The sequence below is a fragment of the Lolium rigidum genome, chromosome 5, assembly GCF_022539505.1.
Source record: "Lolium rigidum isolate FL_2022 chromosome 5, APGP_CSIRO_Lrig_0.1, whole genome shotgun sequence".
NCBI classification, from domain to species: domain Eukaryota; kingdom Viridiplantae; phylum Streptophyta; class Magnoliopsida; order Poales; family Poaceae; genus Lolium; species Lolium rigidum.
In genome coordinates, this window is record NC_061512.1 from 246,982,009 (window position 1) to 246,995,307 (window position 13,299).

Genomic DNA, 13,299 nt, shown 5'->3' on the forward strand with positions numbered 1-13,299 from the left:
AAAGACATCGTGGTACTCACAAACTATGGGTACTTCATGCAGGGCTGGACCGGCGACACTCTTCTTGCATAAAGCTTTCGATGAGGGCATGGTGGCTATATGTTCAATTATCTCGCCGTCTTCAGCAGTCATGGTTATGGCTCGGCGAGCACAGTCGATATGACCCTTATACTTGACCATCCAATCCATGCCAAGAATAACTTCCAGACCTTGCTCACCCAATACTATCAGATTGGCGTGAAAACGCTTCCCCTGAATATCTATAGGAACATCCTTGCAGGATAGATCCGTTTTGGTGGAGGTTCCTGGATTTGAACTAGCATAGGCCGTCTCATGATGGTAGGCCTTAAGCCACTCTTTCTAGCGAACGGCTTAGTAACAAACTAATGCGACGCTCCGGAATCAAACAGGACGATGGAGGGTACTGAGTTGACGAGAAACGTACCCAGAACGATATCCGGAGCTTCCTGAGCTTCTTCAGCGTTGACGTGATTGAGGTGTCCCCTAGCGGGTCCGGCTGGTTTCTTCTGGTTCTGGTTCCTTCCGGCGGCAGTGCGAGCTTGACCCTGATTTGGCTTGGGCGCATTGGGGCGCTGAGCAGTGTTCATCTTGTTGGGACACTCCTTGGAGAAATGACCCGGCTGTCCGCAGGTGTAGCATCCATTGGTGACGGGGCGGGCAATGTTGTTCTGGCGGTTGTAGTTGGGATTGTAGTTGTTTCCTCCAGAACGCTGAGGGTTGAAGTTACGGTTGGGGTTGTTGGGGCGAGGTGCAGGGGGTGGTGTCCTCTGCTGCTGGGGCGCCGGCCTTGGTGGGGGAAAACTGCGGGGTCGCTGAGTGCTGGAGCTGCCTTGCTGCATCATTGCCTTGCGCTTGCGGTTCTCAAACGCACTCTTGCGCTTGCTCTCCACCATGATAGAGGCATCAACAAGGGACTCAAGGTCAGGGTACGGAACAACGACCAAAATACTCGCATCTCATCATGCGGACCATTCGAGAAACGGTCCTTCTTCTTTTCTTCGGTGTCGGCGTCTTTCGGGGCATACCCGGACAGAGTGGTGAACTTGTCCATATACTCCACCACAGCTCATGCTTCCTTGCTTCAGATTCATGAATTTGTCCTTCATGAGCTTGATCGGTCCCGATGGAATGTGGGTCTTGCGGAACTTGGTCTTGAATTCTTCCCGCTTGATGACGTGTCCCTCAGCCTTGAATAGCCTTGACATTTTCCCACCAAGCGCGGGCAGGTCCGGAAAGATAATGAGTGGCGAACAAAACCTTCTCATTGTCGCCGACTCCGGCAACTTCCAGAGTTGTTCTCAATAGTGCGAAGCCGACTCATCGGCGTCGAGGGGTTCAGTGCACTTGGAGAAGATAGGTGGATTGGTGCTCTGGAAATCCTTCAGCTTGGAGCGGGGGTCTGCATTACCATCCCCGCCATTATTGTTGTTGGCGTTTCCGGTAGCAATTTGAGCGAGGTGCTGAAGGGTAGCAAGGTTAGCTTGGCGCTCTGCACGGGCTGCCTCACGGTCTTCCATCATAAGGCGCAGAAGTTGCGCCATGGTTGGGTCCGGAGGTGGAGGGGGGTTTTGGTCGGACCCGCTGGCGTTTCCACTACGGGTTTCAACCATCCTGAAGAGATGTGGATCAAATATTAATGGGGAAACAAGGAGATGGGAAGCCACTTAAAAGGGGAGGGCTTGTTAAAGATGCAACTTTGAAAACGGAAACTTGAAAATGCAAAGTAGACAAACGATAGCATAACATAGTAGGGTGCCGAAGGCACAACATAGTCATACAACATCACAACATAAGTCTCATACAGCACAACCAAAATGGATGGTTTTAATAGAACCATCATCATAAGTCTACTCGCATCGCACGGGGACCTATATCATCGTCCTACGATAAGGTGGTGCGAGTCTGGGGGTAGTACTCTAGAAGTCGTCAAGGTCCACGACAGGACCCTCAGGTGCTGGTGGGGCGCCCTCATCGAAGGCTGGCTCCTCGGGGTCCTCCTCGGACATCAGTGGCTCGGGCTCCTCATCTTCATCGTTGATGAAGGCCTCATCCTCGTATCGGGCTCCATATCGAAGTCCTCCTCCTCGTAGTCGTCGTCGTCGGCCGAGAAGGGCCTCGTTCTCCTTGCGGAGATCCTCACCGTCGTCCTCAAGCTCCTCGATAGTGGCCTCCATCCGAGCAGATCGAGCCTCCAGCGAAGCCACCTTCGCCTTCAGGCGTGAAGCCTTCCGGCGTGCGGCAAGTCTCTTCTTGCGCTCACCGGCCAAGTCGGCTCGTGCAGGCGGCAAGCTGGGCGCGAAGTGTCACAATCTCGTCCTCCTGCAGATCGCACCTCTCTCGGGCGCGGTCCTGCTGAGTCTGAGTGTGGTGCAGCAGGTACTCCAAGTGGTGCAGCTGGTGAGCGGTGTCGGGGTGCGGGGCGCCGGCCACAGGCTGACCCGCGCCATCGCGCAGACCAAGGTACTGGTAACCAGTGTCGGTGACAGCCTCAGGGTGAAGGAGAGCAAGGCGGGCAAGTGCCTCCTGGAAGACTCGGATCATCCCGTCGAGCCACGTGCGCTCCATCACGTCGATGGTGAACTCCTCAGAAACGGGGGCAACCTCGCGCCCCCTGACGACGCGAGTGACCAGCCTGGCCATCTCCGAGTCCTCCGGCCTCTCGGTACGGACGCCCTTCACCTCGGGCGCCGGACGCCCACACCGAAAGCCGGGTCGGCCGGGGCCCGCTCGAAGAAGTAGAGGGGCGGCCTCACCCCGACCTGGTGAAAGTGCGAGTACTCGATCGGCATCTACACAAATTTTAAGGTAGATTAAGTTAGTGACCACAGTGTGCAAAATTTTAAGCATAGTAAAACTTTAATGCAAGTAAAGTCTTTAAAAATAGAAGGAGATAAGGGACTTAAGCATTCTCAGCATTTAGTCAACCTCTTTGTTTTAAGAAAATAGTTTTTCCTCTGATCTAACGCCCATACTAACTAAGGTCTCCTACAGTCAGGATGGCTCTGATACCAGCTCTGTGGGGCCCCGGACTTACCAGTCCAGAACTCCTGTTATGCATACAATTTCACGATCCCAAGATCATTCCATCGTGAATACATAACCGAACTGATACCAGATTACATCATCCATTACAGTACCGAAATAATATTAATACGGAAGTCTTACATCATAGGCCATCAAGGCCGAAGTTCAACAAACAGCAGCGGAATTTATTTGACTTCAAACAGCGGTGGAACCCACGTCAGGCCTTTACCCTACGAGCGGCGACTGAGAGAGCGACCTAGTTCGCGTCTTCGGCGTCGTACTCTTCTTCTTCGTAGTACTCCTCTTCAAAGTCTGACCAAGTAAATAGCCAGGACAACAATGCCAATGAGTACGTTTGAATGTACTCGCAAACCACCTTAGAGAGAAGTAAAGGATATGCAATATGGCAGTAGCAAGGAACAGGCACTAAACTAGGGCGACAAGGAGCGAGAGGTGGTTCCTCTCGAGAGTTTGACATATCTATATTTTTGTTGAAAACTTTTTGTAAACCATTTTATTTTTGCAGACTAATAGGTAAGGGTGACCCAATTTCCTTTCCGGCCATCTCACATGACCATCTTCTTTCCAACTTTCCACCGTACCTCGCAGGTACCTTTCCACCAGTCCCACTGGCGTCACTTTCCCAAATCAACACTTTGAGAAAACACTTTTATAAAATAAAACTCCTTTTGATACTCAGCACTTCCTTTCCCACGTCCATTGCCGCGGACACGGCTATTCGAATAGATTTTTACACTCTGCAGAGGTTGTACACTTTCCCCACAAGATCCGAATACTCATCGTGTGGGCATCATCCCTGCATAATAACATATGCCACGACAAGTACCCGATCGTAGTTTTTCGCCTGCTCGCCTTAGCCCAAGACATGCCGCCTAGAGTTGTACCTCCCAACACCAGAGTCCGAGGGGTCGTTTACCCAGGAGTAGCAAATTCCCCGACCAGCTCGACCCTCCGGAATGCCGCGACCAACTGCGAGGCATTATTCAATGGGAGCTCATAGGTTGTACCCCGCCATCCGTCCGAGACGGAAAGGCGTTCCCGGTTCGTCGGGAAGGCCACGGTCGATAGGTGTCCATGCTCGGACTACCCCTTACATTTGCAGGACCCAAACTAAGGCGAGACAAACTACTACACTACGCCCCGTCCCACTAAAGGGTAATGTGGTTGTACTGGCTAGGTCCGGTGATGTACTCAGTCAACAAAAGGTTTTCGAAAACAATTTCTCTTCTCTTCTCTTGCTCCAAGCAAGTCTTTTCTGCTTAAAAACATTTAATCAAACCACACTTGGGCAGGGCTACCCCATTCCAAGGTTTTCGAAAACTTCTTTTCAGGAAAACATTTTCATTACCATTTTTTTTTCCAGGGCTCCCAACCTATAGTCCAATTCTTCTTCGAAAAATGGCGACAAGGATGACAAGGTGATAATCACCATATCACTAATAGAGATGTGTTCATTAGGTACCAACGAGGGCTGCACCCTAAGGGTGGATTAATAAAACTCCGGGTGGCACTAACCACCGAAATGAAAATAAAAAGACATGCACTTTATAAAACCTGCAATAATGCAAGAATAAGATATATAGGATCAGAGATGCATCAAGAGGTGGCTTGCCTTGATCAGCAAAGTGCCCCTGGTCTTCCTCTTCAGTTCCTCCAAAGTCTCCTCCTCCTTCGTTTCCGGCGGTGTTCGAATCTAGCGTCGCAAAAAGAAAACAACAAGCCATACCAAATCAACAAACAACACCAGAATACTTCACACAAAAATTTGGGAAAATTACAGTATGTAAAGGATTACTAATGCAAGCTACTGAAAGTGGTTTCATCCATTTATGATTTTTAAAACAAAAGATATGATTTTTGCAATTCCAGAATTGACTTAGGAACCATTTAAATGGTCTAAATCTTTCTGTAAGTCATAAAAATGCATGCAACATACCTACTGAAAGCTAATAGCATGTAGAACACACATGCACAAGAATCACTTTGAAATAAACTTTTAATTAATTTAGACAATTTAAATGGGACAGAAACCAGAGCATACAAACAGCAAGTCACACCAGTATCAGAGCATCGTCAATCAACACCAAACATACCCCTGGATAGGTGAGACTAAATGTGAACTAACCCCACTGGTTTGACATTTTTCTGATTTGTAAAAGATTTTATAAAAATCAAATACTGAAAAGACATACTGTTTTAGTAAATAAATCCTTGGAATTAAAATATAACTCTTAAAAATATTTCCTTTGGCACAAAATTACCCTATAGGTATATCTACCAGTAGCACTTGGGTTTGATTCAAAAACATTATTAATTTTCAAACTAAAAATCATATACTAGCTCTCTGGACAGATCTTATTTTCTAAAACAACTCCAATCCAGGAAGCTCCTGCATGCTATACTAGTGTCAAAATGAAGATACTAACATACCCTTCACAACAAAATTAACCTCATGCAAAAAGGTTTCATAAATAACACACACTAATTAAATTACACAATCAGATACTTTTTGGGTTTTAATTTAACAGCACATATCTACAACACCAAATCACATGCATGCTACTTTATATGGTAGAGAAAACATCTGTGAGCATGTAGGAACTTGAATCAACAATTTTGAATCAACGAGGAATTTACAACAATTTAAAATCTACCGAGCTATTTACTGGAGGTATTAAACAGGATTTTCAGAAGAAAGGGGATGGGCTGGGATGGCTGGGCCTGGTCGAGTTTAGGCCCAGCGGCGCGGAGGCCTGCGCGGGAGAGCCTGGGTTTTGAAAACCCGAGGCGGTCCCAGCGACAGAGGCGCGCGGGGCCAGGGGCGCATGCGGCCGTCCGATCAAGTGAGGATCGACGGCCGCTGTGCGTCGTCCTCCCGCGCCATGCACGCGCGTGCGACGTGCACCGGCGGAGCATCTGGGAACCGGCGGAGGCTACGGCGCTCACCTCGATGAGCAGAAGACGACGGGGCCGGGCGCGTTGGAAGCGGAGGAGCGTGCTCCGTCGAATGGTGGGCGCGGGGGTGAAAACAGAGATGGCTGGAGCGGCGGTTGACGGCGACAGGTCGCAGACGCCGCTCGGAACGCCGTCTTCTACAGGGGTCCCTGGAAGAAAGGGGTGCGAGCGTTAGTGAAAGGATGGACGTGAGTAGGCCAGGGAGCATGGAGAAGGGAAGAACAATGGGGTTCCCGCGTCGGCAACCTTCCCCGTGTGCTTGCCGGCGTCGAGTACGAGCACGGGATGCAGAGAGGAGTGGAGCTCCTCTCCGCGGGGGAGGCGAGCTTGTGGTGGCGTGGAAGTGTGCAGGCGAGTGGGTTCGCGCGGGGGTGGTCTGTGGCTATTTATACCGAAACGGCCGGCGTACGGTGCGCCAGGTCCGGCGAGGAAAAGAAGGGTGGGCGGCAGCAGGGGATTGGGCGCGATGGGCGGCGGGGCAACGTGTCTGAGCGACGGCGCCATGGTTTGGAGGGAAGTGCGGCGTCGGGGTCGCGCGGCTTGGCGTGCAAGGTCGTGTCCAGTCGCGCCTGCCAGGTATTCGACGGAATTTCCGTGGCGTTGCTCGGCCGCGTGCGTGCAGAAGAGGTTGGGGAAGGTCTTGTCCGCGCACGGGCGTCATAGGGAAGGTCTCCTCCTCCACCGCAGGGCGACCATGGCCACCAGAACGGGAGCGTGGGGTGGCCAGCGTGGCCGTGTCCAGGGTGACGCGTTCGTCGCCGGTTGGGGGTCGGCATGCAGCACAGTTCGCAGAGGTGCGCGGGAGGGTGGTCGAGAAGAGAAGAAAGGTTGCAGTGAGGTGTCACTGCATGCTAGCCTCGCGTGCACCGGGCAGCGAGGAGAGAGAGGAGAGTGTGCCCGTGCGGTTTGTGTCCAAAGGAAGGATGCGACGGGAGAGGGTGATTAGGGAGCTAGGGGAGGGACAGGAGGGAGGGATAGGTGTGTAGGTGCTCCAGGTTTGTTGGCTGCATCTGGTTGGATCGAGCTCATGTGAAGCATTGCCTCCAAACCTGCCCCGGCCATATTCTTCTTTTCCCTTCTCTCACTCTTACCCAAAGAGGAAATGGGCATGCAAGAGCACCTGTGTGTGCGTGTGTGGAGTGAGTGAGTGGAGAGAGTGAGATGGTTAGGCTGAAAAAGAAATGGGAAGACTAAGAGGGAGGGGCGGAATTAATTAATTCAAGGTCTATGTAACCATCTCTAATTTTAAACACCATTTCAATAATTTGGTGCTACTAGCTTCCTTTGGTTTGTTTGGGAAAAACAAGGACAGTAGTGACATGAGATCAATATCACTAGGTTAAAGAATTTCCAAACAATATTTGTTTATGTGGAGAGAGGGAAAGGAAATAGAACAAAAAGAGAAAATTGTGATCTAGAGAGAATTCATTTATGGAAAAGGGAAAGTTCAAAACCTAGGGTTTTAGTGGTAAAGAGAATTTAATTTCACACAAGTCAATATAACGAAGGGTGAAATGCTCCAAGGGTTTGTGTCGAGCTTAATCTAATTAAAACAATAACTTAAAAGGGGTCACATGAAGATAGGGATCTTTGGGGTTTACACACCAATGTAATTTTTTTACAAGCAACGAACACACACATTCTACAATCAATTGCAAGAGCAACTATATGCATGCACTTTTAAAGATAGAAAAAGTTTTTGTTGGCCCAAAAATTTGTATTCCAAAATTTTAATCAATGCACCAAAAGTTGGGTTGTTACAAAAGGTATGTCTGTTAGTGCATTGGTAGGTCTTGGTGTTGCTTATTCTGAAAATACAATGAATTTCAGATAATGTTTCTGCACGAGTGTTTGTTGCCACAATAGTTCGATGTCTTGGTTAAGTTGTAATGCTTTTCTTTCCATAATTATTATTTGTTCTTCATAGTGTGTTAATTACTCTGAAAACACAGTGAAATTTTAGCTAATGTTTCTACATATGAATGAGTTATATAGTTTCAATAGGTAGATGAATTATTTAACTTAATTGTTACCTTAGATGAATAAGTATTTGTTGTTCCTAGGGTAGTGTCCGCTTGATCCATTCTCTTTATCTGAAAGTTACTAAAATGCTCACTGTACTTTTCTTTGGTTGTCGCTACTTGCTGATGCATACTGGTATCCATTTTAATTTCTGGTTGATTGTTCTTTTGGATTGATTTTTGCAGTATCCATGGTTAATTCATCTCTGACTGTTTGTTCTTTTTAATTAATTATTGCAGTATCCATGGCCATTTATATTAATTCTTATTTGTATTTGATGATGTTAGTGATGCCAACACTTTGTTGAAGCATGTGACTCTCAAGCCCCTGGAAGTGACCTTCAACCTATCCAAGCAGCAACTACAGTAAGTGTCTTCCTATTTTTCGTATCATTCCACTGCCACAGGTGCTCCTCTTATTTGAAACAGGTGTATGACTAGATTGCTGATTGTTTCTTATATGACGAGGATGTGCTTGCTGCCGTAACAGCGCAGCCACTCCACACTACATGATGATGATGCCGATCTGATTGAGTAGAGAGAGGATCGTGAGTTGATTGTGCTTTGTACAAGAGTTTGCTACTTTTAGGCTGAAAGGCTTGATATTCAGGTCGGAATGTTTTCCTTGGATCAAGAACTATTGTGTGACATTGATCTACATCTTGCCATGGATTTCTTGGCCACATTGCGGTGTTACTTATTGGTTCATTAGTATTATTATGCATCCCATCTTACTATGAATCATATATATCTGGGCTACCATAGAATTTCCACTATCAGATTTGCTCTGTTAAGGTACCAAGCCAATAATATATTATCATTTTCTCACCTGGTTTTCATTATTGTTGTACAAACTGTGAATTGAAGTGAACTTTACGGGGTCGTGCGCTAAAGCGCACATCTAAATCTAGTTTTTGGTTAAGCGTTCATTTTGATAGCTAGGAGCGGCAGCTTTTTGTTAGGGTGATTTTTGCGGCCCGTGACATGAGCCCATATGACTCCCTTCTCCCTCCACTACTCCCTACTTCGACCTCTCTGTCCTTCGTGTCCACCTCCGGCGGGGTCACTCAGCCTCCTCGCTCGCGCACCATCAGGAGTTCGGCAGCGTCGCCACCCATCCAAATCTCACGATGGCCCAACTGCGCAAGGCGCTGTGTACACGAAGGCTGGTGGCGGCGCCGCGTCCACGGCGACTCCCCGACCAGTACCCATGCGCGCGAGTCACCGCCTCGTCGACACCGCGTCCCCGCCCCCTCACCAAGCGCCCCCACTCCGGCCCTCCAGGCCCTCGCTTCCCGCCCCAGACCGCTGTATAGGTAATTAGGTCTAGCTAGCTTTACATACAAACAAATCAAGCAATTAGTGGACCACGACTAATAATCTACTGTACTATACATACTCTATAATTTCGTTTGCTTCCAGCATTATTTGTAATTCATACGAATTTGTTGCAATCTGGAAGAAAAATCCAGCGGCATACTGTGACACCTTAACTCATTCTTGCACGAAGGGGGCATACATCAACCTGATTTTTTTTTTGGAAAATATTCTTGAATAATTAGTATCTACACAGGTATTATAACATATATATTTTTTGGCTCATAGGTCTATATGCATCTAATATAAATAGTACGGACATAGTGTTTTGGCTCATAGGTCTAGATGCATCTATTCTGAAAAATGCAATTTAAATAAACTTTAAAATGTCAAAAAAATCCAAAAAAGAAAATCCTACATTGGGACACTATGTTCTCACACAGATTTTTACGGAAATAATTAAAAATGTCTCGTAAAATGCTATTTTCGAGCACCAAAAATTGTTTTTCTTACACAGATCACAAAAAAAGTGCGGAATTTTGTTTGTCAACATAGATTGTCCGTGTGTGCACCTGGGGATTTTTTTTTGGAATTTTAGACATTTCGAAGTATTTTTTTAGCCAAATTAGATTTCCGCATACAAGATAGGCTGATCAGAATTTTAGACCTCATTTCATCCTTGAAAACTGTTCACTTACGAGTTGTTTCTGTAATTTTCTACAGTAGGCTGACCAGAATTTTAGACCGCGTTTCAGTAAAAACATATACGAGTTGTTACTTACAAAATTGTAGACAATTACTCTCGTGCTCACAAGACACTTACTCTAATGGCACCAATTTCAGTGAATTAATATGGCGTCAGTGCTACTGCTCAGTGCCATTGTAGCCATGCTGAACCTAGCATCTATGTCATCAGCGCAGCCTCACCACGGATGCCAAACACATTGTGGTGTTGTTGAGATCCCCTACCCATTTGGCATTGGTATTGGTTGCGCTATCGAACAAGGCTTTGAGATCAACTGCAGCAGGACTGCTGATGGAACCGAGAGGCCATTCATAAATGAATGGGAGGTTCTAAGCATCTCAGCATCCAGTGGGCAATCCCGAGTTTTAATGTACATCCCAACATATTGCTACAATTCTAGTACAGGGGAAATGGATTCCTACCTTTGGGATTTTAATTTAGCTTGGCCGTATCGATTCTCGGACTCACACAATAAGTTCATAAGCATTGGTTGCAACACAATCGGATACATCTACAACACCGGAGAATCAACAAGGTATGCCACAGGTTGTGCGTCGGTGTGTGGGAGCCCGGAAGACCTGACAAATGGCTCGTGCGTTGGTGTAGGCTGCTGCCAGAACACTGTCCCCAAGGGCTTAACGAGCTACTATGTTTACTTCTATGATGTGGACTATGTCAATAGTTCCAACAGTTGGCACTTCAACAAATGCAGCTATGCCATGGTGGTGGAGGCAGAGACGTTTGCTTTCAACTCTGAGTACATAACCACGACGAGGTTCAATGACACCTACAAGGGGCAGCAGCCAGTGGTGCTTGACTGGGCGATTGTAGATGAAACCTGTGAGGAAGCACACCGAAACATGTCTTCCTATGCGTGCCGGAGCAGAAACACCGTTTGCGTTGATTCATCCAATGGCCTAGGTTATCTGTGCAACTGCTCTGCTGGATACCAAGGGAATCCTTACGTCTCTGGTGGATGCACAGGCAAGTTCCTCTCCTTGCTCTAGATACTTCGTTAGTCTGTAGGAATTTTTGTACAACAAACTTTTAAAAGAAGGATTTATGCAATGGACATATGTGTATAATACTAGTAGTTTTCCCTCTCATGCATGCACAAAATCCAAATAGAGAGACACATCAGGTGTTAGATTTAGCTCAAATATCAAATTCTCCAGTCTTTGTATCTGTTTATTATATTACCTTAGAAAGACTCATTTGAGATCTGACATTTTGTTTGATTTTCCCTGCAGATGTCGATGAATGTCAACAGAGTCCAAGCCCCTGCCCTGTGTCTGCAACTTGCCATAACACAGTAGGAGGGTACCATTGTTCATGCCCTTTTGGCAGCAAGTTTGCAAAGGAAACAAACTCTTGCACAAACCAATTTATAGGTAAACCACCAGAAGTTAGCAACTTGGTTTCATCTTGCAATTAATTACACAACTGCAACCATTTTTTATTCTGAGATATTTGCTATGTAATCTCGTTGATATTTTGTGTTGTCAAAAGAGCAGCAGAGTTGCTGCTCTCTCCATGACTAGTCAGGTATAAGAGGCTTGTCATTGTTCTGTACTGTAACTGCTGAACTTGGTTTTTTCTTATAACGTAAGATAGAGTTTTCTTGGCAACACACAAGAATGAAATAAAAACGTAGTTGCGAGTAAAAATGAAAAGATATTATGTGTTAACTATTACATATGCATACTTTTTCAGGGGTTGTTATTGGATTAAGTTGTGGTATTGGAGTTCTGTTTATTGTGGCAATATCGACTTTGCTGGTTCGGAGGTGGAAGAGAGGCGTTAAAAATAGAGTTCGAAAAGTAAACTTCCTGAGAAACAAAGGACTCATCTTGGAACAATTGATCTCATCAGATGAAAGTGCCACACATAGCAGTAAAATATTTTCCTTGGATGAGTTAGAAAAGGCAACGGACAATTTTGACTGCACGCGGATTCTAGGTCGTGGAGGGCATGGTACTGTTTACAAGGGGATTTTATCAGATCAGCGTGTGGTGGCCGTCAAGAAGTCCAAAATGGTCGATCAAACAGAGATTGATCAATTCGTCAACGAGCTTGCAATTTTGTCTCAGATAAATCACCGCAATGTGGTAAAACTTTTTGGATGTTGCCTTGAGTCAGAGGTCCCTTTGCTCGTGTATGAGTTCATCTCCAATGGCACACTGTCTGAACTTCTTCATGGTGACCACGTGAATGCTAGAAGCATGTTAACATGGGAAGATCGTATCAGAATTGCTAGCGAAGCCGCAAGTGCTCTTGCTTATCTACATTCCGCTGCTTCACTACCAATCTTCCACAGAGATGTAAAATCTGCAAATATACTCTTGACCGATAACTTCACTGCCAAGGTTGCAGACTTCGGCGCTTCTCGATCGATCTCCATCGATGAAACTCGTGTGGTCACGACAGTCCAGGGCACATTTGGATACTTGGATCCTGAGTATTACCACACAGGCCAACTAACCGAGAAGAGTGATGTTTATGGTTTTGGTGTGATAATCGTCGAGCTCCTAACAAGGAAGAAGCCAATATTCCTCACTTCCCGTGGTGAAAAGCAAAATTTATGCCATTACTTCGTCCAAAGGCTACAAAATAACACTGTGATAGAGATCATCGATTGTCAAATAATGGAGGAAGGTAACGAGAGACAGATCATTGAGATGGCTTCCCTTGCAAGCGCATGCTTGAGGCTCAGAGGAGAAGAGAGGCCTACCATGAAAGAAGTGGAGCTAAGGCTGCAGCTCCTCAGAGGCAAGATAGTACTGAAAAAAAACTACGAGTTAGAGGGGGAGAATGAAGCCGTGCCATTGTTGCCATCATATTATTCCAGCACTAGTTCCGGTACACGGCACGGCGAGTTCTTCTCGGCTGCTAATTCGTCAAGTCTCGGTGTCACGCGCTGCTACACTATGGAGCAAGAGCTTGTATCTTGGACCGACCTGCCCCGCTAATATGACTCTTTTAATTTGCCATAGTAACAATTTTCAACTATTTTCCTTTGTTCTATGAGCAAAAAGGCATTCATCTTTTCTGTATCACAAACTGGATTGGTATACTTATTTGACATCCACTCTATTGCCTCTCATGAACTGGTGTGCAGTTTCGGAAGAGGCGGACCAATAAACTGCACGTCCTTTAATTTTAAGCTGCAAGCCTAATTTGATCCCTTTTCTGTTT

The 13,299-nt window shown here is 46.4% G+C and overlaps 1 protein-coding gene across 1 annotated transcript; it reads left to right on the plus strand.

Moving 5' to 3' along the window:
- The first annotated feature begins 10,211 nt into the window (after positions 1 to 10,211).
- On the plus strand, positions 10,212 to 13,073 carry LOC124655087 (putative wall-associated receptor kinase-like 16). The gene is made up of 3 exons (XM_047194051.1): positions 10,212 to 10,944; positions 11,355 to 11,495; positions 11,818 to 13,073. Exons 1-3 carry the CDS (start codon positions 10,212 to 10,214, stop codon positions 13,071 to 13,073), a joined length of 2,130 nt encoding a protein of 709 aa, XP_047050007.1.
- The last annotated feature ends 226 nt before the right edge of the window (positions 13,074 to 13,299 follow it).